General features: G+C 26.1%; 1 protein-coding gene across 8 annotated transcripts in view; it reads right to left on the bottom strand.

Moving 5' to 3' along the window:
• The window catches only part of LOC117177668 (MLX-interacting protein-like), an 84,967-nt gene that overhangs the window by 50,246 nt on the left and 9,584 nt on the right, over positions 1-25,137 (bottom strand). For 4 of the 8 annotated variants that reach the window (XM_033368486.1, XM_033368490.1, XM_033368488.1 and 1 more), the window contains exons 2-3: positions 23,775-24,202; positions 3,854-3,960 (exon numbers count right to left, since the gene is read on the bottom strand). In XM_033368486.1, coding sequence (XP_033224377.1) covers positions 3,854-3,960; positions 23,775-24,136 — 469 coding nt within the window. In that variant the 5' untranslated portion in view covers positions 24,137-24,202. Of the gene's footprint in view, positions 1-3,853; positions 3,961-23,774; positions 24,203-25,137 lie in introns of those variants that run through there. The other 4 variants (XM_033368489.1, XM_033368493.1, XM_033368492.1 and 1 more) reach the window with 3 other exon arrangements.

Below are 25,137 nucleotides of genomic sequence, written 5' to 3'. Positions count from 1 at the left end.
TGCAGTTCGTGTGACGACATGCAAAATTTTGTAATCTTTGCAATACAAAATATTTTTAACCTCGAAGAATTATCAATTTCTTGAATTTTTAAATTCTGTTTAAAATTAATTAAATTATTTATTTCATTTTGGGCTCCTTAATTTTTATTCTATTTTATGGATCCAGTTGTATAAAATTAAAACTAACTCAAAAAACAAATACGAAAATACTCACCACAATAAAAAGAAAATCTGGCTTTCTCAAAAAAACTGAGATTCTAAAAAATAGTCTTATTTACCACCCAGTTTCAAAGTACCTTCCAGCATCAAATTAACCCACCCGTGAGGCTTTGCGGGTGTTCCAATGCCAACCTTGCGACGACGCATTTTGTAGCGCGCTTGCGAAAATTTTAAAAATGTCAGAAATCCGTCAATAATTTTTTAACACAAAAATGAATATATATATTTTTCTTTATGAATGAATTACAATACTTTACGACCTTTTATGTCCACTGAGGTCGTCAGACTGGCTTTGGCCATGCGTGGTCGAGCGAACTTTGAACGGCGGGGTAAAACCGGAAGTGAATAAAGTAAAAAAATTAATTATTCAAAGAGGAAAATTTTCTTATGAATTTTCAAAGGCGAAAGAAGACTTCGAATTGAAAGTCGCGGGGAAACTAAGGTGTTCTCTGCAAGAGTCACCTAGCCGAGTTTGAACGAAGGCGACGGAAAAGCACTTGGTGGGGCACCACAGGGGCGAATGTCGGAAAAGATAATGAAATGAGAAGAATAAGGAAAAAATAGGACAATAAAAAATCAGGTTTCAAAAATATATGTTTGAAATTGTATTTCCTGTTGTTTTTAATTATTTGAGAGGTATTATCTAGGTGCATTTAACTAGAACCACTCGCGAAATATAGACTTAGGCTACTTTATTTTGAGGTACGTAATAAATAAAAATGTTCCAGATAAAATATTACGAGGAGAAATTAAAATTGCAGAGTAAACGTATTTTGTTTAATTTATTTTTAATCTATTTAAGAATCTAGATTCTTTTTAGGTTTTCATTTTCTTTTCGGTTCTATACGTTATTTTAGAAAAATGATTCGCCCCTGGACGTTTCTTACAGGCACATGTTTCTCGCGTGAGAAGATTTTTTTATTTGCCATCTTTTGTCTTATCTCGTCGCGACACTCAAATCTTCATATTTCCCCTAGTAAGAGTTTTTATTATTGGCTTCAAAAAAACTTTACAAATCTTTCGCAAAATTGCATTGAAAATTTCCGTATGATTAAAAAAATCCGAGATAAGATATTCTGTATAAAAGTAATTGACACCAAGTTTTCCATGGAGATATATAAAGAAAAAAGTAATATAAAAATAAATGTTGAAAACTGGTAGTTATAAAACAAAATATTTGTTAAAGTTTTGCAACAGTTGCTGTCGTTTTTTAATTAAAATAATCTAGTCGTTAAAAATTATAATTTCAAATTGATTGCCAGACATGTCGAGCCCCAGCCAATTGCGTCTCAGAATGTTGGTTCTCATTGATTAACAATGATAATTATTATGATTTGTAACAGCATATGGGAACTTCCGCGCGTGGCTGCCAATGACCGTGACAGCAAAGAAGGGAAAGAAAATCTAAAGCGAAAAATATTGCCACCCGGGCGTCAGGGTTATCATGAAGACGATTGAGAAAGGTCATCGAATTTAGTCAGTAATCTGAGACGAAAAAATTGTAACAAGATTTTTTACACCTGAGACTTGAATATAGAATAGTTTTTAAAATTAAATATTTAGAGAAGCATTTATGAAAAGCTGATATCATTTTTCCATTGCTAATTATAATTTTTTTTTTAGTTTTTTTTTAATGCGAATTGTTTCTGAAACATAAAATACTTCCTTATACTGATAATTAATCAGATGTTTACAGAAATTATTTAAACAATTTATTATTGTTTTTATCATTTTTCTCTTATCATAGAGATAGAAAGTCACCGTTTTTTAAACAATTTTTCCATTTTCTAACCAATTTTCAATTAAAGTAAAGTAATAGTTAATGAATGTTAACAAAAATAATTTTTTAAGCAATTTATTACTATTATTAATACTATTTTCTTTGAATAATGCTAGAAATTTCGGTTTTTTCTCTCTGAAATTTTCAACTTTTTGTCCACTTTTCACTTGGAATGATTAATATTAAATTTAGATTAGCCAAAATAATTTTTTAAACAATTTGCTACTATTGGTATTAATATTCTCTTTGCTTAATCGTAGAAAATATGCGTTTTTTCTAAAATATTTTACTTTAATTTTGATAAAAAATCTTGGTCTCTAGAATTTTTAAATTTTAACCTTCAAAGCTGAATTTTTAATTTAAAGAGTTGAAAGAACAAAATTGGGATTCGAAATTTAAAATTTTAAATTCAAATGTCTAACAAAATGAAAAAAAAATGTTTAGCAAAATAAATATAAATTGATAGCCTCAAATATTAGATAATAAGTATTAAATTAAAGTCCGTTTAATAATACGATTCGAGGAATTCGAGTGGTTATGGCTTTTATTTTAGAATATTTTTAATGCCAAAAATATTTCATTTTAACGCCTAGAACTTTGAAATTCATCAAATTTAAAAGCCTAGATACATTTCCACATTCTAATTAAAAATTTTCAAACACTGTTCAATGCACATTATTAAGCGTTTAAAATAAATTAACGCTATTAAAACTAAAATAATTAATTAAATAGCATTATTTTTATGAGCTTATCGATCATAAAATATTGTAAAATTTTGTCCATTTTGTTTAATTTTAATTTTCTTTCCAATCATAGGTGACAAATGTGTAACAAAAAAATTTGTTAAGTTAAATAAACATGTAAATACAGGCTTATTAAACTATTTTTATTTGTTGAACACGTCAGATTATAATGATCTGATACGAAAAATTCAAAGTTAAGAATATTTGAACTCCTAAAACTAATGACGTAGATTATTAATTAATATAAAAAAGTTTCAAAATTTCTTTTTAAAATATCTTTTTTATTTAATAAATATTGGTCTTCAATGTAAATAATACAGGATAAATTTTTCCTTGAAGAAATACGATCTTAGGTCATTCTATAGTTAACAAGATAATTTTTTAAGCAAACAAAAAAAGCTTTAGGGCAAATTGAGTATATTTAAAATTGTTTTTATAATTATGATTGAAAATAGACTTTAAGCGGAAAAAATTTAGTACAATTACTGATGATTAGTTTGAGAAAAAACTACTTTAACCGGCTTTGTTGATATTCTAAGAAAAATTTGGAACATTGTGCGTTAAAAAAAGGTCTAAGAGATTTATTTTTATAGCTCTAAAGTCATCCTTCATAACATTTAAATATTCATAATTTTAAACAACAAATTTTATTTAATAGGTAATATCTGTGTCGTCTCTTTTTCTTTAAAAACCAAAAAATTTCGTCCGAAACTGATTCTGCGGCCTCACCAAATGTTGGAAATTAATATTCTAAACCAAATTTACTTCGTCAATTGAAAAAGATCAAAAATGTGAAATTTTCAAATAGGCGATGACAATTTAAAATTAGAATAGAATCGTAAGAAAATTACATAATGTTAAAATTAACTCTTTCAAACTTGTGTTATTTCACATAGTTTTCGAGAGACATTTAACACATTTTTTTCTAATTATAAAAATTAAAGAAATTCGCAGAAAAATATAAATTCAATATTTATAAAAATTGTGCCTATTATATTATTATTTTATCTATCCAGAGTTTTTAAAATTTATTACATGAGAATATTTTTTAACTGATTTTCTTTTTAAATAAAAATTAAAATAAATAATTTTTCAAATTAAAAATACTTACACTGCATATGCCAACACCTCCAAATGACATTGTTCAATCTGATTTTGTCCTTCCACCTTAGTCTGATTCCTTTAAAGCGGTTCCACTTGGGCGATGTCAACTTCTGTCTGGAACAAATTCAAATGCCCATACGTCATATCGACTGTTTTTATCATTTATATTTAAATTTTAATCTAATCTTATCATTCTTACAATTATTCATAAAAATTAAAATAGATCCAATTCTGAAGATTATAATTTACTTTTCAAAACAATAACAAAATATTTTAAAAGTTTTTAACAAAACTGTATCAAGTCTACAATAATAATTAAAGCTGAAACTTTAAATTACAATCCTACAGAGTCCTTGATTCAGTTAATTACCACTAACAGAAAATATTCCCTTCAGTCAATGGAATTTTTTTATTCAATTGTACAATTCAATTGAATCAGTGTCAATGATATCATTTTCATTGATAAAAATCAATTAATTTTTTCATAATAAAATATAACGGTTTTTAATCTTCTTTTTGTTTCATTTAATACTTCAATTAAATTTTTATGCAGCAGAATTAATGATTTTAAACTTACCGCACAAAGAAGATTGTAGTTTATAATAAATTAATTTTTTATTTAAAGTTTGAAACATAATTAATCAATTTGCAGGAAATTCCAATTTCTATGTGTGATACGAGATAAGTTATCTATTATTGACAATTATTAAAGGTGTGCGTTATCAATCAAGATAAAAAAAAACGCTAAATTGTCCGACTTGAGTGTCTCACTCGTTACACAAATTTCAGACTTTAATTCCGCATTAAAAAATATAATTTCTATTCGAAATTTAATTGCTAAAATTCATCCATTTTAGTCATTAATTTTAATTTTTCAACTATTGTCTTAAAAATGTATATTTAACACAAAAGTGCAACTTTTAATTTTCTGCTTTCTGCACTGCTTCTTTTTACAACGATTTATAAATGTGTTTTTTATTCAATTTAATTCAGTACGAGTTTCGATGATTCTGATTTTGGTACTCAATTTTAGTAAGGATGTTTTCATTTTTTTTAATCAAGAACATGTAGGAATTAAGAATTCAGAAAATTTTTAACTATATGAGAAACAGAAATTATTAATCTGGTTTTGAAGGGAATTTTTATCTAAATGAGAGATAATTTAGTCGCTGGAAGATTCCAACCCTTCCATGGTTATCACTGAAGTGCTCCTTGGCATTAGACCCTGGCAGACGCAATTCGTATGCCGTCTCGTTTAAACATTTTTCATCAATTCAGTCGATTAGATAAGAGAGCAGAACATCCAGAAATTCATAATTTACAAATAAAATAAAATATTTATGTTGCCAATTTAATTCATCATCTTTAACTTTACAAATAAAAAATTAAATAACACTCTTAAAAGTTAACCATTCGACTATAAGTTTCCATCCCACAAATTAAATTTAACCAAATCAGCCTCGAAAAATCCTATATCCGACCAACACTTTTAAATAAATATATAAAATTAATGTTTAAGTGTAATATCGAAAAGCACTTTCATTTTGGAAGATCTGCAGTATTTTAAGAATTTTCAAAAGCAGAATTATTTGTTTAAGGGGCAAATTATTGATCATTAAATCCTAGAACTAATATTTTTACTTAAATATTTATTTTTTGTATTCATTGCAAATATTTATTTTATGTATCAATTTTTTTATTTGACTTCTTTTTACTTGACGAATGATGCATGCATAAATGATACTGAAGGTTTTCAAAAGAGCCCAGTCATTACGTAAGCAGAATGAGATCACAGCCAGCTTATTGATAAACACGTGGAGACGAGCCCCTAACTCCCACTATAGTCAGAAGTCCATTCATTCGAATGCAGTTTACTTTCAAACAACCTGATTTTTTAGGTCATGTAAAAAAACCAAACAAGACTCGTTAAGAAAATCTAGGTAATTAAATATAAAATTAAATGAATGTTGAATATTAAATAAATACATATAGTAGAAATTAATAAAGTTATAAATAAAATTATTTTTTATATTAAAAATAAACACATTCGTAACTTGTAAATCTGTTCTCTTTCTCGCAGTTTAGTTACAACTATTTGGCATTTTCCTGGTATTTCATGCAATTGGGTCCCTCTTGCCACGCTACGTTCAGGAAAAATAATTTTCGACATTTTTTAAAATCATTCTATATCAAAAGAAAGGCGTATTTTGTTTAAAGACTCGTTTTACACGTACACAAATTTTTTGGATTTAAATTTCGCGCCACAATTTCATCAAAATTGTGACGTCACTACGAGCCAGTGACGTCAGAATTAGGTACTATTTTTTTATTAAAACTTCATTATTTTCGGTTGAAAAGTTTATTATTATTTTTAGGTTGAGAATTCATATTTTTATTGATAAAAAAGTTACCTTTTTGTTAAAATTGAACCGTTTTGTCCAAAATTCCATAACTTTGTTAAGAAGACATCCTTTTTGTTAAAAACTGAACTGTATTGGTTAAAAGTATTTTTTTTTATGTTGAAAATGTTCCAACGAATTACTAATCATAATTTTGTTAAATTTAATTTTGATTAAAGCCAAGGCCAGAATCCCAAAACCGTGCTTAAATCGAAAGTCTAGTGTATTTGGTTGAAAATTTTTGTGGAATTTTGTTTACTTCCTTAAATAGTGAATCTTTTTTGTATAAAAATTAACCATTTTGTTGAAAAGTCCACTCTCTTGTTTAATATCCGTCCTTTTGGTTAAAAAATTAATCCTCTTCGGGAAAAGATCAATCTTTTTTTTATTATCTATAAATTTGAATCACTTAAAATTTTTGCTCATATCAATTAGCGACTGAATTATAAATATGAATCAGCTATTTTTTAATGATTAATCTTCTTTTTTTGTTAATTCAATTATTTTTTATCTAAAACAAAAATTTGTTTGTTTGAATATTATCTATTGTACTTTTTGCTGAGAATTCATATTTTTTTGTTTGAAAATTATTGTTAGCTAAAAGATGAACTACTTTGTTACAAGTTCATTTTTTTAGTGAAGACTAATAGTTTTAGTTTAAATTCGCCTCTTGGGATGGACATGAAACTGCTTTCTTAAGCATGTAACTATTTTGTTGGAAATTAAACTTTTTTGTAGAAAATTTATCTTCTTTTTTGAAAATTTTTCTTTGGCGTTGAAAATTCAAATATTTAGTACAAAATGCATCTATTTTGTTGAAAATAAATATATTTCAAAATGTATTTAATATATTGCGAAACCTTCGAACGTTTCTAAAACATAATATTTTTTTTTTAAGTTATTCCATTCAATAATAAATTTTATACTGTTCTATGATTTTATTATTCAATCGAATAGATAGTTTTAAAAATATAAAATAATGTCCAAATACACTTATTATAAAAAAAAACATTTTTTTAAATCTTAAGAAATAAAGTATCGTCCCATGTAATTATTATTGTTTGCTCCTCGGCGGGCGGACATCTTGGCGAAATTATGGTGGTAAATTTAAATCGCAAAATTTCAATTTTTTATATAAAACTTACTGCGAAAATTTTTAAAAATAAATCAGTAAAATTTTATTAGTTTTATTATTGCCCATCAAACTCGAGAATTAGTCGTTTATGGCATTTATTTATACGATTTTTGTTTTGTTTGAAAATAAAATCTATTGAGTTGTCTGGTTAATTTCCAGGGTGATTTGATGCAGATGCAAGATGACTAAACTTCACTCGGGATCCCTCGGATTTATCAACAATTGTTCAAGATCCATGACCCGTGATGTCGGACGGCATTTCATTCTTGGGGAAGTCAATCAACTAGACGGAACTACGCGAATTTTCCGGTACGATAATTGATCATTCCTCTGGTCGATAAAAAATTTAATTATGCCAATGAACCAAATAATTTGTACACTTTTTCAAAATCGAACATTATTTAAAATTGAGTTAATACAAATACAAAATTAGAAATAACGATACTAGGAGGAACAATATTGTACAATATTGTAATTAACATTTATATATAAAAAAGAGACGTTCTTTACACTATTTAGTTGGATTTATGTAATTAAGTTGTGATTTACATACCAAAAAAATTATTTTTTAATGTAAAATGGCAAAATTAATAATATAAATAGTGACTTATCAACATGGAAGTTTTGCATAGCTAAATTAATTAGGAAAATCAAACAAAGTAAAATGCAAGTACGAGCTTTTCAACAGGCGTCTCAGAAGTCTTAGAAACAAGTATCAAAATTTTCCAAGAAAAGGAGAAAATCTTGGACGATAGCGTTTATCAGATAAGGCGATATTTGTTCTAGCTTTTGATAAACCCATCAACCTCGTTGGCATGCAGAACAGATATTCATGTATATGAAAGGCTTGTGCAAAATTACTTGTCACAGGTATCAAGATAAATCTTAATATTCAAGGGTTTGGAAATATTAAAACCTGTTTAAATATTCCTTGTAATTTCTTAGCATTTTTTACACATAAAGAATCAAGTTAATTAACAAAACGTCCAATTAATTTCAACCGGTTAAAATCAACCCATAGATCATTTCGAATTTTGTTAATTTCTCTATTTCTAATTTTCGAAAATATTAAAAACTTGAAAAAGTCGTCCGAAATTTTTAGGATGACTTGCCCATCCCCTATTCCAACTTCCCCAATTTTTCGGGTCAACTAGACGCAGACATTTAATTATTTGAATTTATTTGGAAATTTTTTATGATGAGAAGATTTCTAAATTGTGATTAATTAATATAACTGTTAAAGAAATTTTAATTTGAAAATTTGTTTACATATTACTGCACACAATTTCTGACTATCAAATGCGATAAAAATGTAAATGCAAACCATAAATTTAAATTTATTAAAGCATTATGAGTCTTTCGCAAAGCACTTAGCAGCTTGCTTAGCAGGTTTTTCGTGCAGTCTAGCGTAACAAGACACAACATAAAGTGTAAAACCATGTGGACAAACGAGTGTAGCAAAATTATTTCTATGTGTGATCGCCTGAAATGCAACGACTGTTATAAAATGCAGCACACAACCCGTCTACTCTATGACGTAGTGACCTTGTTCTTTCAGACTTTGTGAAATAAAACTTTACGTTAATATAACTTTATTTACTTCTTTAACTCCAAATAGTTTTATTTTATTTAATAATATTTAAAAACAAGGAAAATATCGAATTGCCTACAAAAATTGGAAGTTCTGAAAAGAACTTTGAAATTTAAAATAATTAACAGTTTGAACAGACTGTACTCCATTATTTGAATATAAATATTGACCTCAAAAAAGTTAGTTGTGTAATTTATAAACATAAGGAAGTCACGTCTAATTTTATTGTTTTGCTAAATATTCAACTGATTTGTTTAAAAATGATCTTTTTGGGTTGAAAATTTAAATATTTGGACGAATGTTAACTTTATTGTTGAAACTTCATATTTTCGGTTTGAAAATTAAACTGTTTTTGTAAAAAATTCGTCTTGTTGCCAACACAATTTTTCTTGACTGAAAATTTGTTGGAAAAATTCATCTACTGTCGTAGAAATGTAATTTTTTTTATAAAATTGCACCTGCTTAGTTAGAAATTCGTTTTCTTTCCTTGAATGCTATCATTTTTGGTTTCAAAATAAAAATCCTTTTTGGTTATAATATCAGCTATTATATTTTTCACTAAAAATGAATTTTTCAACTAAAAATTTAACTATTCCATTTTTGGTGGAAATTTTATTTTTTTTTTACTTGAAAATTTATGTATTTTGTTGGAAATTCATTTCTTTGGTTAAAAATGAAACTAATTTGTTGTAAATTTGTTTTCTTTTGGTTCAAAAGTAATGTTTCAACTAAAAATTTAACTATTCCATTCTTGGTGAAAATTCGATCCTTTTAAGTGGAATATATATATGCTTTTTTTTATTTGATTGAAAATTCGTCTTTTTTAGTATAAAATTAATCTATATGGTGAAAATTCTTCTTTTGAGTCGAAAATTGAACTATATGGTTCAAAAATCTTTTTTATTATTAAAGATTTATTATTATAATTGAAAATCCATTTTGGTTAAAAACGTAACTACTATTTTCTTGAAAATTCATTTTTCTGATAGAATATTAATCTTTGTGGTGAATATTTCATCTTTTTGTTAAAAATACATCTCTTTTAAAAGAAACTTAAACTATTTTGTTAAAAATTTGTTTTCTTTTGGTCAAAAATTAATTTTTTTAACTGAAAGAATAACCATTTTATTTTTTATCGAAAATGTATATTTTTTAGTTAAAAATTCGTCTTTTTTATTGAAAATTAATCCCGATAGTGGAAAATTCATCTTTTGCGTTGCAAATTCAACTATTTGGTTAAAAATTTACATCCTAATTCATTTCACGCATATATTTTATTCAAAATTCGTTTTTTTTTTGCAAAATTAATCTTCTGGGTTTAAAATTAATTTCTTTGTTTAAAAATTTAACTATTTTGTTGAAAATAAAAGTATTTTATTAACAAATTCATCTTTTTCGATAAAAAGTTAATCTTATTGGTTGAGATTTTATCTGTTTGGTTAAACAATAATTTCTTTGGTTAATTATATTTTTTAAAGGACCTTGACACATTACAGTTCCGGCCTCACAAACAATGGCCATAACTCATTTTCCCGTAAAAAATTAAAAAATTATTCTTTTTAAACATTATAAAAAAATTTAACTTGCTTCAAAAAACTTTCTTTGAGTAATGACATTCTGTTTTTAAAGGTATTTGAATTTTCAAGGAAAACTAATATTTAAAAATATGCAACTAACAATTTTTACTTCCCTAAAAATAAATAAATAAAATTGGAATTTAATTTTTTGTTGTATCAAGTAAGTACATAAATTAAAGTAGCTGTCGTGCCAAAAAACAGATCTCTAACAAAATAGTTTCTCTATGAGTTTAAGAATGAAAACATTTTAAATAAAAAATGTTTAAGACACAGAAAGAATATTTACTTTAACTATGTTTTTTGTAGTTGAATTTTTTTCTCGCTATGGCTTCTTACCGATTTTTGAAAAATGCCTGAATTATAATAAATGATGGCTTACTGTTGGGGAAAAAATATTCTCTACTACTCTATATACTCTTTCAAATTTTCAAAGTAAATTTTCTACGGCTGGAACCGTTAAGACAATTTGCTAAAAAGAAAGCATTTTTTAAACAAGTAAATATATTTGAAGATTATTGACATCCTATTGTTTTTTTATTTATTGTTTTCCCTAAAAAAATAAGTTATGATTTATTGAAACTCATTCATTTGAAAAAAAATTGGTAAGAAGGGACGGTAAGAAAAAATTAAATTAGAAAAAATATTGTTAAAATTATTATTTTTCGTAAACCTTACATTTTTCATAAAAAGTTATGTTTTTTCTTTCATAATACGCAGCTGACATTTTAATTCTTAAAATCATAGACAATTTTTTGCCACATTCTTATTTTTTGGCAAAACAAATTTAAATTTGTTTAATATCAATAATTTTTCTGCATTAGTTCCGAGAGTATACGGTGCAGTCGCTTACGTTATTAGTGATTTTCATCTCTTTTTTCAGTTGCATTTTTCAATTGTAATTCCGATTAATCTTGTGTAATCTTTTGTCATCTTTTAAAGTCCCATGTAAAATGTAATACTTAGAATTTGATATAATCTTATATAATTCTATGTAATGTTGTAAAATCTCGTGTAATTACGCATGTAATCTTCTAATCTAGTATACACCAAAGATTGACACGAGATTTCAAAAAAGAGTAGCAAATATTTTTCGGGTCAGTCGCAATTAAAGATTTGTAAGAAAAATTCGAATTTTTGAAAAAAAATCTCCTGGTAAAAAAATGCATAAAATTATTTGCAGAAAAAAGGTGACTGTCAATATTTATAGTTTTAATGAATAATTTTTTTATTTATTTAACAAAGATGCTTTCAAAAAATTCCAATTCGTGTGTCATCTGATGAAGTCTAAAGACAATTTTGACAAAATTTGAAATATCATTAATAAAAATATAACTTTGTAATATAGTATCACACTTACCGCTGTCGACCCTATAAATAAAAAAGTACAGTTAAAATTGTATAAAAAAATAAAATAAATTTTTCCGTGGATTTCGAAAATTGAAAAACAACCTGTCTGATCAGATTATAAAAAGTAAACAAGTAAAATAAATTAAAAATATGATTGTTTAGTAGATTTTGAAGTGCAACTAGATGAATTTCACGTACAAATTACGGCACAAATAAATAAAAAGCCCACTCCCTTTTTTCAAGTTGGAAACAAATCAACGCAACTCGGAAGAATAAACAAGTCATTTATGTGCAATCGAGAAGCAAACCATGAAATTTATGGCATATATAATGAATGTGAAAAGTAACATATTGCTAAGGTAGATAAAACTAGGAAAAAATGTAATATTCATATACAAAATAACTTAAGAATTACTCTATTATTCTTCTTGATATGCACATGTTTGAAAAAGAGAAATAAACTGTTGTATTACACTCAGAACACTATATGTTTAAATACATTTGGGATAATTTAAACCATTTTTGTTAATTTTGCAAAGATTCTTTGAATCAAACGAAATCTTTAATTGGAGGAAACAAATCTTTTTCCGTGTATTCAGTCAATTTGTGATCAATTAAGAATTAATATTTCGCTTTAATAAAATAATGTAATAATTAAATAATTCAAAAATGGATAAAAAATTAAGGAAGAATTAAATAGAATTAATTAATGGACATTTTTGTATAAGATAATTCATGCTTTGCAGGGAAAGGTCTGTACAATAAATTTCGAACAAGAAATTAAATTTTTAATCTAGAAAGATGAACTCTCAACAAAAAATTGTAATAGTTGATATTAAAAAAAAATCAATTTCATAAAAGAAATTAATTTTAAAATAAATAAAGACGAATTTTCAAGAAATAAAGATTTTTCTATCGTGAAAGAAAAGAAAATGTATCTAAATTATTGAATCTTGAAGTCGAAAGACGAATCTTCTGTAAAAAAAATTGAATTTTAAACCAGACAATATGAATTTTCAACAAAAAATTAATTTTCAACCAAATATTAAAATTTTTACACACGCAGTTTTATTTAAAACTAAACAAATGAATAATAAGATTAATTTTTAAACAAACAGTTGAATTTGTACACAAGAAAGATGAAATTCTAATTAAAACAGATAAATTTTTAATGAAAAAGACAGATTTTCAACAAAAATAACTCAGTATTTCTCGAAAAAAGATTTCAATTGACTTTTTAACACCAAAATATGAATTTTCAACCGAAAAAGACGAATTAGTAACAAAACAGTTAAATTTTTAACCAAAAAGGATGATTTTTTAACCAAATTTTTGAATTCTTAAGCAAATAATAAAATTTAAAACTAAAGATATAGTCTTGAGGCGAATGCGACTAAAAAAAAAGAAATAAAAATATGAGCTTTAAACAAGAAGTAAATGCTCTACCAAATGTTCACATTAAAAATACAAATTTTCAACAAAACTGTCGAATTTTTAACCAAATAGTAGCATTTTTATCTAAAAAAGATGTAAGGTTTAAAAAATAGACGGATTTTTAAATTAAAAAGACAAATTTTCAACAAATAGTTGAATTTGAATTTGAATCCACAAATGAATTCAGAATGACTTTTCAATATTAAAATATTAATTAAAAAAATAAAGTAAATTTTGTAAGAAATACTTGAATTTTCAAGCAAAAAGGATGACTTTTTAACAAAACTGTAGAATTGACAACCCAACAGTTGCATTTTTTCCAAGACAGATGCAATGTCTAAGAAAATAGATGAATTTTTGAATTAAAAAGACAAATTTTCAAAAAAAGGATTGAATTTTCATTCCAAAAAGATTTCAGTTGACTTTTCAACACTAAAATATGAATTTCCAACCTAAAAGAAGAATTATCAACAAAACAGTCGAATTTTTAACCAAGAAGGAAGATGTTTTAACAAAGCTGTTGAATTTATAAGCAAATAATAAAATTTATAACTAAAACAATATAATCTTCAGGCAGAAGCAACTGCAAAAAAGAAACAGAATTAGAAATACAAACCAAACAAATTACTTCTAGCAAGAATATAATATACGGGTTACCGCAAAACTTCATTTTTAAAATTCCATAGTTTTTTTCTGACCATTAATATTCAAAAATCAATACCTTAAACTTTTAACATTTTTCACCTAGAAACTTTGATAACTAGAATAAAATAATTTCAAATCAAAATTGAAGCATTTCAAATTTATTCTCCTTCGCAATTATTTAAAGTTATAACAATTCCCTGACTTTTGCAAGACTTTTTATTTAAATCCCTGAATTTTTCCTAATAAATAAAATCCACTGATTTTTGATTAATACGAGTTATTTGTTTCACTTGCAAATTTCCAAAAATTATGTACATGAACGAAGGATTGGTATAACATTCTCATAAATGATCATCAAAGATTGAAACACCATTCGATCGAAGATCGTAGCCATTTAAGCAAAATAGAATAATTTTGGCTAGACACTTGGACGGTCTTCTAATGTCGACTAGGCATTAAAAAAAAATTTTCTCAAACCTGTTTGAAGATTAGCTGTATATTTGAAAATTATTCTTCCTATTGTTATTATTAAAAGGTTGAGAACCTACAGTTTAAATGTTAAGTGTGGGTTTTTCACATCACGTTTGAGAAAGCCACTGTGATAATATAAGACAGAAATGGAAGGGATACACGTGTTCCGTCCGATAAATAGATGCTCCAAGGCTGCTCGCACGTTTTTTAACCATCGATTTCAACAGAGGTAAATTTTCCACAAATTACAAAATTCGAAAAAGTTTTGTTCTTATTCAGAATTTTCACCCCAAAACTTGGTGTAATTTTAGCTTTTAATGATTTACCAATAAGTTTTTAACAAACGTTTTTAGGCCAAAAATAACTAGGAAAAGTTGATAAACTAATGCGCGAGATTGGAGAAATTAAATTGAGAGTAGCTATTTTTAATTTACGACATTCAAGTGACTAATTTAAGCTTAAAAGTGACGATAAGTGACTACTGCTTACACAAGAAGCTAAAGAATGCTTTCAAAACAGAATAATAATCAGAGCCCCCAAGCTGGAGTGTATTTCACCGAGACAAATGTTATAAATAACCAACAATAATTATTAAATATATTTCTAATAGTGTAGAGAGGAGTAAGAGCATTTTTTTAAACACACAACATCAATTTTGTAGAAACTGAATTCATTAAAAAAAAAGATTATCTGTCGATTTCTCCAGTAAATTCATCAATTTTAATTTCATCACGATTATGAATAAAAAAAGTCAATAAAATATTAAATAAATACCTTTATTTGCGGTGTGGACATAACAAATAAGGATATGCATTTTACAAAATTCGCAATATTGGTTCTCTAAAAATTAAATACTATAAATTTTAACGAAATTTTTATGGATAACAGAAAAATTATAAAATAATGTTTTTTTATTAATCGTAAACAAACAACATTAATGAATTTACTGAAGAAACCGTCAGTCTTTTTGTAAAATTTTAAGAGATGTAGGGTTACGGTAACGTTAGTACTATTTTCGATAATTTTTTATCAGTTTTGCGACAAAATTTTAAAAAATTAAAATATATCTTCAATAGAATTGATAGTTCCAGTTTTAAAAAATGCACTTCCTATACGCCACAACATGATGATTAAACAAAATTAAAAAAAAAAACAGTTATCTATCAAATAGGCGAATTTTAAACAAAATAGGCGAATTTTAAACAAAATAGGCGAATTTTAAACAAAATAGATGAATTTTTAACAAAATAGTAAAATTTTGAACAAAAAAAGAAGAATTCTCGACGAAAATTGTAATAGTTAATATTTCAACCAGAAAATACGAAGATTTCAAAAAATAGTTGAAACCTCAACCAAGAAAGATGACTAATTTGCAACCAACCAGTTGCATTATGAACAAAAACAGATGAAATTTCTACCTAAATAGATATATTTTCATTAAAATAGATTGATTCTTAACCAAAAACATAATTTTCAGTTAAAAAGATCAATTTTCTACAAAAAAGACGAGATTAAAAAAAAAAGACAAATTTTTCAACAAAAATGATGAATTTCTAATCAAGTTGTAAAGTTTTCAACAAAAAATATGTATTCTTGACGAAAATTGTAATAGTTAATATTTCAACCAAACAAAACGAAAAGTCCAACAAATATTTTAATCCTCAACCAAAACAGATTCTTAATTTTCAACCAACCAGTTACATTTATGACAAAAAAGATTAAATTTCCACCAAAAGCGACATAGTTTAATAAATAGATTAATTTTTAAACAAAGATATTAATTTTCAGCCAAGATAATTCGAAGCAAAAAATTATTTCTCATCCAAAAAAAAAATATTTTCAACAAAAAAAGTTACATCCTCAACCAAAACAGATTATTAATTTTACACCTAACAGTCACACCATTTTAACCAAATATCTGAAATTTTAACGAAAAAAAAGGTTTTTAACCACACACTTGCATTTATAATCAAATGGTTGCACCTTCTAGCAAAAGAGATGAATTTTCCACCAAAAATGTAAAAATACCAAATAGTAGTTGAGTTTTCAATTAAATGGTCGAAATTTCGAAGAGAAAAGATTAAACTGCTCCCAAAAAAAAAACAGTTGAATTTTTAAGTTAAAAAGACCAATTTTGTAGAAGAAAGTTGAATTTTCTACAAAAAAGATCATTTTCGAGCAAAAAATATGAGTTGACAAAAATAGTTGAATTTTCAATAAAATAATTTAAGTTTTTAAAAGTTGACCCAAAAAAGATGCACTCTGAACTAAAAATATAATATTAGATTTTTCAACAACAAAAATTGGCTTTCAAGCACACAAATTTTCTTTAAAAAATGGCTTAACGTTACTTAATCTTATACTACAAAATTGTCAGTAATTCTTTTACAAGCGACAAATCCAACAATAATAAGGAACAAGTCTCAGGAAAATAGAAAACTAACGCACGAGGATTTTTGAAACGAAATATTTCTAGGTATTTTCTGTTGATGTTTGTCAAAAAAAAGAAACTAACAACAGCGAATGACGAACTCATTTGCGAAATTGGAAACGTAATTCCCAGTGATTAGAAAAAAAACTCGGTTAAGAAACAGATACGAGGGAACTGATCAATTTCGAAATGACACGCAGATAATATTCTTGATAAATTAAAAATGTGTACTAAAAATACAATTTTACGAAATCAAATCACAAATTATAAAGCCAATCGCATTTTTGTAAAAATAACGTAGCAGAAATGGTAAAATAATACGTCAGGGAGGAAACTAGAATATCCAATTGTAATCACTGACTCACAACAGAAAAGTTTTCGTTGAAACAAATAAATAAAAAAATTGTTTACATCTATTATCGGTGATGTAATTTGAGAATTAATGTTTCACAACAAACACCGTTATATATCGAAGGTATTTTCAAGTTAAAATCTCATCCACATTCTAGAAAAAAGTATCACTGTTTTTCTGTGCTAATGTGAGTGAATGAACTTCTAGTCTGCAAAGAATAGCTTAACCTGTTACGCAGTAATTGTTATATAATCCGATGACAATATTCTAAACGGCATTATTCCCTAAAGGCTAAGTGCAAAGTTCAAATTCCTCTTGATTGTACAGAAATCTTATCGAGATCTTGAAAATATGAGCACAAACTTATAGTGCCTTAAACTATTTCTGAATTCAAGTTAAACGCGAATTTACCAAAGTTTTGAATAACGAGGTCTCTGAAAAAAAGTTTCGCGAATATAAAGAAACCGGAAACGGCGATGTGGGTCGGTGATTAAAATTACAATAAGTGTTCAAAATAATTTTCTAATATAAAGTTTTAATGTTCAAAAACATGACACAATAACTGAAGTTCTAAAGAATTTTATCACAAAAATTTACCATTAATTTACATTTTATTTAATGTTAAAAATAATTTACTTCTGTTATTAAAACACCGGAAAAAACTAAAGTATCCAATGTTTTAAATTGCAAAATTGTAATTGAATAGTAAACACTTAAACATTTTTAAATTAAAAGATAGTAAGTTAGGAATGCTTCATGATAACAAGTTTTTCAAATGAACTTTTAAAAGTACATTTTTAAATGAAAACGTTCAATAATGCACAATTTTGTATTAAACGACTTTCAGGATGAATAAATTTACTTTTTTCATTTCTGTAAAAATCTTGTTTTTTCCTTTGTCTCATGTAAGCTTGATCAATATTTGCTAAAAATAAAAATAATTTACGACTCTAAATTTATTAATAATTTTTTTTTATTTTTATAGAAAAATAAAATTCCCGAAACTGTATATTGTCCTAATTGGAAAATTTCGGAATAATATAATTTCCGAAATTATGAAATTATCAAAACATAAATATCTGGAATTGGAAAATTTCCGAATTATAATATTACCGAATTTAAACAATTGAATAAATTGTTCTTAAATAACTATTATTTATTTATTAAAAATTCAACAATCAAATATTTGTATTTAATTTTTTTCATCTGTAACGTTTAAAAAAATAATTTTTTGAATTTAAAATAACAATTATTGGAAAAAATATATTTCTGGATGAATTTTTTTTTTAATAAGTGCATCGTATTTTTTTAAATTACAAAAAACGTTCTGAAAAAAAGAATTTTTAATTTAAAAAAAATCTGCCCGCTTCGCCCCATCTAGAAGTGATTCTTAACGAAATTGTAGATCTTTTTTGGGATAACCATTTTTGTTAATTCATCTTTTTTCGTATCCTACATAGTGTGTCCACAAAATGGAATTTTTTATTTTCCATTATTTTTTGTGCAATCAAAATCTGAATTTTCGAATTTTGAAGAAAATTCAAAAATTGTTTATGATAATCTTGTAGGGCTTTCAAAGAGAAACGTTTTTCTTCTCTTGACTTTTTTTTCATATCGTGCGTTTTTCGGCTTTAAATTTAAATTTTTGTTTAATTAAAAAAATTTTTAAAACGCTATAACTCTGAGAATTTTCTTTTTATCGAAAAAAGTCATTAGGATAAATTGTTTGTTCTTTTTAATACTATAAACATCCATAAATAGAATTTTCAAATTCAGAAAAAAGTGGTCTCAAAAATTTTCAAAATGCGCTCACTTTTTTAATTTTTATCAAAAATGGCTGGTTCACGAATTCGTTCTTTCTTTTAGGACCTAAAAAAAGTGTGCCAAAGATGAATTTGATTCGTTCATTTTTTCGAGAGTTATCGTGTTTACGAACGGACGGCCGGACGGACAGACAGACAGACGCCATCGTAAAAACCTGATTTTCGGATTCAGGGGATCTTGAAACATGGAGATCCGTTGAAAAAGTGTGATCTGAAATTTCCGACAATTCTAATACTTTCTCAATCATAAATGATGAGAATGTAAAAATATGTATATATTTCGAGATAAAATAATGTTAAATTGGATTCTACGAAGTTTTTTTGGAAAATTTTATCAGGTTCGGAAAAATATTAAGTCGAAATTTCTTTTTCGTTTAAAACACATGTGTTTTTAAAATCAATATGAAATTTTTTATAATCGGAATTGTTAAAAAACTAACAAATTTAATTAACTTCTTATTATTTTTTTTTAAGTGAAAAAAACCTATTTTTTATATTGTCTTAAAATAGTTGCTGGGGTGAAAAGTAATGGGAATTGAAAAGAAATTGAGCGAAGCCATGGCTAGTTACTCTCACTGGAATTTAATTGCGATGTTGTTTCTGGTCCTATGGCCTCTTTCATTAATTCAATTGTTTTTTTATCAGTCCCGACTCTTAACAATGCAATGCTGTCAGCTTTCTCTTAATGTAAACAAGAAGGATCGTATAACATATGAATTGTGAAATAAAAGTAAAAAATTCATGTTCTTAAAGATGGAAACTCCACATTGTCAAACGAATTGACGAAACTTTACATTTTGCGGGTCTCTGTTGTCAGATTTTGCCTCTTCTTATCAGTTGGATGGCAAAAACTATTTATAGCTAAGATACTGAGCAATGTCGATTGGAAGTCAAATGAAAAAAATAATATTTTTCTCGAAAATGTACTAAAAAAATTCATTAGATATTTTTTCTAGCCTAGCCTATTAATTCAAAACTTTGTTTAGTAATAATTTAATTCTTTATTATAATAATAATTCTTTATAATAATAATAATAATAATTATTATTATTATTATTAAAAAATCTAATTATTACGCAGCAAAATTTTTTATTTAAACGCGAGACTAAAAAAAAACAATTTCTTTATTCTTTTTTTGCGAAGAAAATATTAAGAAGATTACACAATTGCCAATCTTACCAGTTCTTTGACTTCGTTTTGCAATATAAAACCAAAAAACCCTTCAGAATTTTGTTTGGATTCATACTTCTCCCAGTGATTAACCTTACCAAACTTGTAATATTTTAAATGAATAAGACGCGCTTTTCAGTCATTCTCGAGAAAAACGATTTTGCTTGTTTTCATTCAAATTTTCTTTTATTGAAATTGACTACTATATTTATTTAAATCAAGGCAGATATTTATTTTTATCAATTTATATAAAAATTTGGGTTTTCAACCACTTTTACGCCGAGGAAAGTTTTTTTTTTTTATAGAAAGTTCTCCTTTTGCTTCATTCAAATGAACATTTATATTTTCATTATTATTATTTCCATGTGAGATAAAAATAAAATATATGATAAAAAATTGAATTTTTGCTTAAAAAAGAACTATTTTGGACCAAAATTGGATTAGGTACATTTTCAACTATCAGGGCCACTATTTTTTCAAATTTTCTTCTGCTGGCTTTCTCCTGGTCCTATCGATAAATATTTGTTATTTCTCCCGGTTTAGACAAAAATTAACTCTCTTTGCGAAACACTGTTTGTTCACATATCTGATCAATTGCGGAAATCGATAAGCATCAGCAAACCCTTTTGCAAGAAATCAATTGACTTTGAATCATATAAGTAGAATAAGGAAGTTTTTGTGTCGGAAAAAGAAAAATGCAAAGATGCATTTTATTTGCTAACATAAAAAATATGCAAATTTAGAAATTAATTATAAAACCAATTTTTTAATATGATGTTTAAAACGTTTTAAACAATAATGAATAATTTCGAATTGAAGGCTTCTGAAATTAAAAGATTAGGTCATTCAAAAATCAAAGGAATTGAAATTGTATTATTTATACTGAAAAGCGTTCAAAATTAAATAATTAAAAATTGAATACTTTTAAATTTGAAAAATTATAAATTTAAAGCGATTAAGATTTGACAATTTAATATTGAGAACTATACTGAATCTTTCAAAGTCAAAGCTTCTGAAATTCTAGAATTTTCAAAAAATCAATTTCAATCATACTAAACAAACTTTCAAAATAAATGGTAATTTTAAATGGGAAACATTAAAAATGAAAAAAGATCTACTACAGAATCTTGAAACTTAAAACGAATTTGAACTTCATTTAAAACGGACGAAATTTGTAGTCACCAAAAATTGTGATTGTAACTCTTTTTTTAAAAATAAAACTCTTTAAAATTTCAATTATTTGAAGTAAATTTAAATCACTTGAAAACTAATAATTTTAAATTTCTTATTAAACTTTCCTAAATTCAACCAATTAAATTATAGTTGCAAAATTAAAACCTATCCCAGACAAAAATGTGAAATTGAAGTATTATTCACTCTTCAGATTTGACAATAAAATATTTTCCAATTTGCATTTACTTATTTGGTTAACTCTTCAACTAAAAATCAGAGGATTTAAAGATATTACATGGCAAATTAAAACAAATAATAATAAAACAAGATTACTGTGATATGATTCCATTTTTTGAAATATTTAACGAGATTAACTGAAATATAAGGTAATGGCCTTTACATTTTGAATAATTATTTAAATTTGAAACTACAATTTTGTAAAATTTTTTATTTTAAGCCTCCAAGAATTAATCTAAAAATTAATTTAAGAAAAACATTTAGTTTCAAGGCCTCATATTAATTTGTTTTAGAATAGCGCATTCAAAACCATAATTTTGAGTTAAAGTTATAGAAATTCTAAGACGATAAATATATTATTAATAAGTATCATATCACATAGCAATAAGTGACATTTAAGACGACTGGATACATTTTTTAAATAAAAAATTTCAATTCTGTTAACAAAAAAAATCACTGTCATTTTCTCCGTTCAAAATTACAGAATTTTAAGTATTGCGAGAAACATTATGAATTTTTCAATTTTAATTATTCTAAACACTTCGAAAATTATATGCTTTCTAATTGGGAACGTTTAAAAAATTACACAACGTTAGAATTATGAAATACGGCAAATCTCCCGGGGGAATATTTCACTCCCGGCTTTCTCCCGATTTTCCCGGATGGATGCACCCTGATTACCAAAATAATTTTTCAACCAAGAAAAAAAGGAATTTTCAACAAAAACGTTCAATTTTCAACCAAAGAGATGCATTTTTAACTAAAATTTTGAATCGACAGCAAAAAAATGAATTTTCAAGAAAGTATTTCGATTTAAAAATCTATTTGTTAAATTTTTAACCGAAAGGTGGATTTTTAAATAGAAAGATTAATTTTCTACCGAAAAAAAAAGAATTTTTAACAAAATTCAAGAATTCTCAACCAAAAAGTTGAATTTTCAACTAAAAAGATGATTTTTTAAACAAAAAGATTAATATACTGCCAAAAAGGACGAATTTTCAATCAAATTTAAGAATTCTCAACCAAAATGTTCAATTTTTAAAGAAAGTTTGAATTCAAAGAGATTTTTTTTTTATTTTCAAGAAAGTAATTCAATTTTAAAACCCACTTGTTAAATTTACTAGCAAAAAGGAGAATTTTCAATAAAATTCAAGAATTCTGAACCAAAAAATTGAATTTTTGAGAAATAAAGAATTTTCGTTTATTTTTTAAGAAATTATGTTAACTTTAAAATCTTTTTTATTACATTTGTAACGAAAATGATTAATTTTTAAACAAAAAGATTATTTTTCTACAGAAAAAAAAGAATTTTTAACAAAATTCAAGAATTCTTAATCATAAAGTTTAATTTTGAACTAAAAAAAAGTGCATTTTTAAACAAAAAGATTAATTTACTACCAAAAAAGACGGATTTTCAATAAAATTCGATTCTCAGCCAAAAAGTTCAAGTGTTAAGAAAGAAAGAAAATAAAATGTTCAATTTCTTAATTGGTCTTTTTTCGTATTAAATTAATCTTTTTGTTTAAAAATTCATCTTTTTGTAAAAATTAAACTATTTTGTTAAAAATCGCTTATTGAAAATTAATCTAGTTTAGTTGAAAATTCCACTTTTCGGTTGAGTGTTCTTATATTTTGTTTGAGATTCATCTTTTTTGGTATAAAATTAACTTTTTTATCAAGATTTAATATTTTTTATTTGATAATTCAACTTTTTTGTATAGAAAATTGGTTATTTTGTCTTGAAATTTCAATAATTTAGTTTAAAAAATCAAGTATTTGGTAGAAAATTCGTTTTATTTTTAATAATTTAAATTAATATTTTTTATTCAAAAGTTTCCATATTCCATTTTTGATTAAAAATGTGTCTTTCTCAGATGAAAAAATTCAATAATACTCGGATGAACTGCCACATAAAATTCAAAAGGAACATTTGAACGCTTAGTCTGAAAATAACTTTTTTTTTTATTTATTGATTTATTACCAAAGTTTATAATTCACCACACGGTCACGTAAACAATATAGGCATATTGGCAATTTGACTCGCTATGAACACACACAAAAATCAGTATAAACACACAGTTTCCCTATGTAATATCTGTAGCCTTCCTTTCCAAAAAAATGTAATTTGTTTAGAAAATCTCACCTGTAAGCAAGAGACATGCACTGGAAGAGTTTGTTGAGTGAAGTTTCGATGCTCAATTGTTGTGAATTTTTATCTTTCGAGGAATTTGACACGAACTTTTCCAAAGAGAAGCCGGCGGGCGCGATAATCGCCAACCGAGCGACCTCTTCGTCTGGAACAGGGACTGCAAGTTCATCTTCATCATCCTGAGCTTCAGCTTCGAAATCCGACACCATAAAGTGACCTGAGTGTATGGTTTCCCTGGAATCCCGATGTTCTCTCTTCACCTTATGGATACTGGTCTGTGTCGTCGCCACATCCTGGTGTGAAGACATCACCGGAGCCTTTCGGTACATCAGCTCAGCTTGCATCTTGTCCTGCATTTTTTATCATTATATTACATCCTTATTCACAATTCATATCCTCTGACGCCAGTGACTGGATTTTCTCTGTACAAACGGATAGTACGGCTTTTCTTAATTATTTTTTTAAATCAAAATCAGTGGATTGAAAGGCAGAAATTAAAAATGTATGTTTGGTTCCACTATAGACTTCAACCTAACTTTTTTTTGCAGTTTATCTTAAATTTCTATTATTATGAATTATTATTAATTAATATTAATATTGATTTAAAGGGTGAACATGCAAAAAGGTAAACATGCAAATAATCCCCCCAAATGGAATCAAATGTTAGAGTCAGCCATTTGAAAGCATACAAACAAACAAACAAAAATTTTCCTAACATTTCTGAATGAGTTAGGGACGAGTCGCGCATTTTATTTTTTATTCTTTCTCTCTGTTTCTATCGTTACAAAAAATCGTACAAAATTAACAGAACTTTTTTCAATCATTCTCAACGAGCATGATTTTTTCGAAAAAAATTTGCACGAAATTCAAACTCAATTTTTTTTTTCAAAATTGGTTTGCGAACTTTTTTGTGTGGTAAAACTCAAGTACTATCTCAGTTTTTACCACAGATCTTAGTGTAAAAGATTAAAAACAGTAATTTTCACAAGGTGGTCCAAATTTATACCGGTAAAAATTCAACTTTCGATTTTTGATGATAACCCTCTCCCAATTCATTAATTTTTCGGAAAAATAGCGTAATTTTTGTTTTGTGATAACCTATACCCCAGGGCTTTTTAAATTACCATTATTATTACACCATTAAGCCATTTCCCTTTCAGGGTAGGCCTGACTCACTCGGCAGGGGAAAGAAGTAGTGTGTGGATGGGATAGAGATTTTTCAGATTGATCCAGAATTCTCGTGCTATTTATGTAAAAAACACGTTCGTTCCGCAACACTGCTCCGACCCAGGTTGCTGATCAATCTCTCTAGCAATCACCCCAAGCGAAGAACCTCACGAAGCCGTTATGTAAGGTT

The sequence above is a fragment of the Belonocnema kinseyi genome, chromosome 8, assembly GCF_010883055.1.
Source record: "Belonocnema kinseyi isolate 2016_QV_RU_SX_M_011 chromosome 8, B_treatae_v1, whole genome shotgun sequence".
Taxonomy (NCBI): domain Eukaryota; kingdom Metazoa; phylum Arthropoda; class Insecta; order Hymenoptera; family Cynipidae; genus Belonocnema; species Belonocnema kinseyi.
The sequence above is the reverse complement of the archived record's forward strand: the minus strand, read 5'-3'. Positions and strand labels throughout refer to the sequence as shown.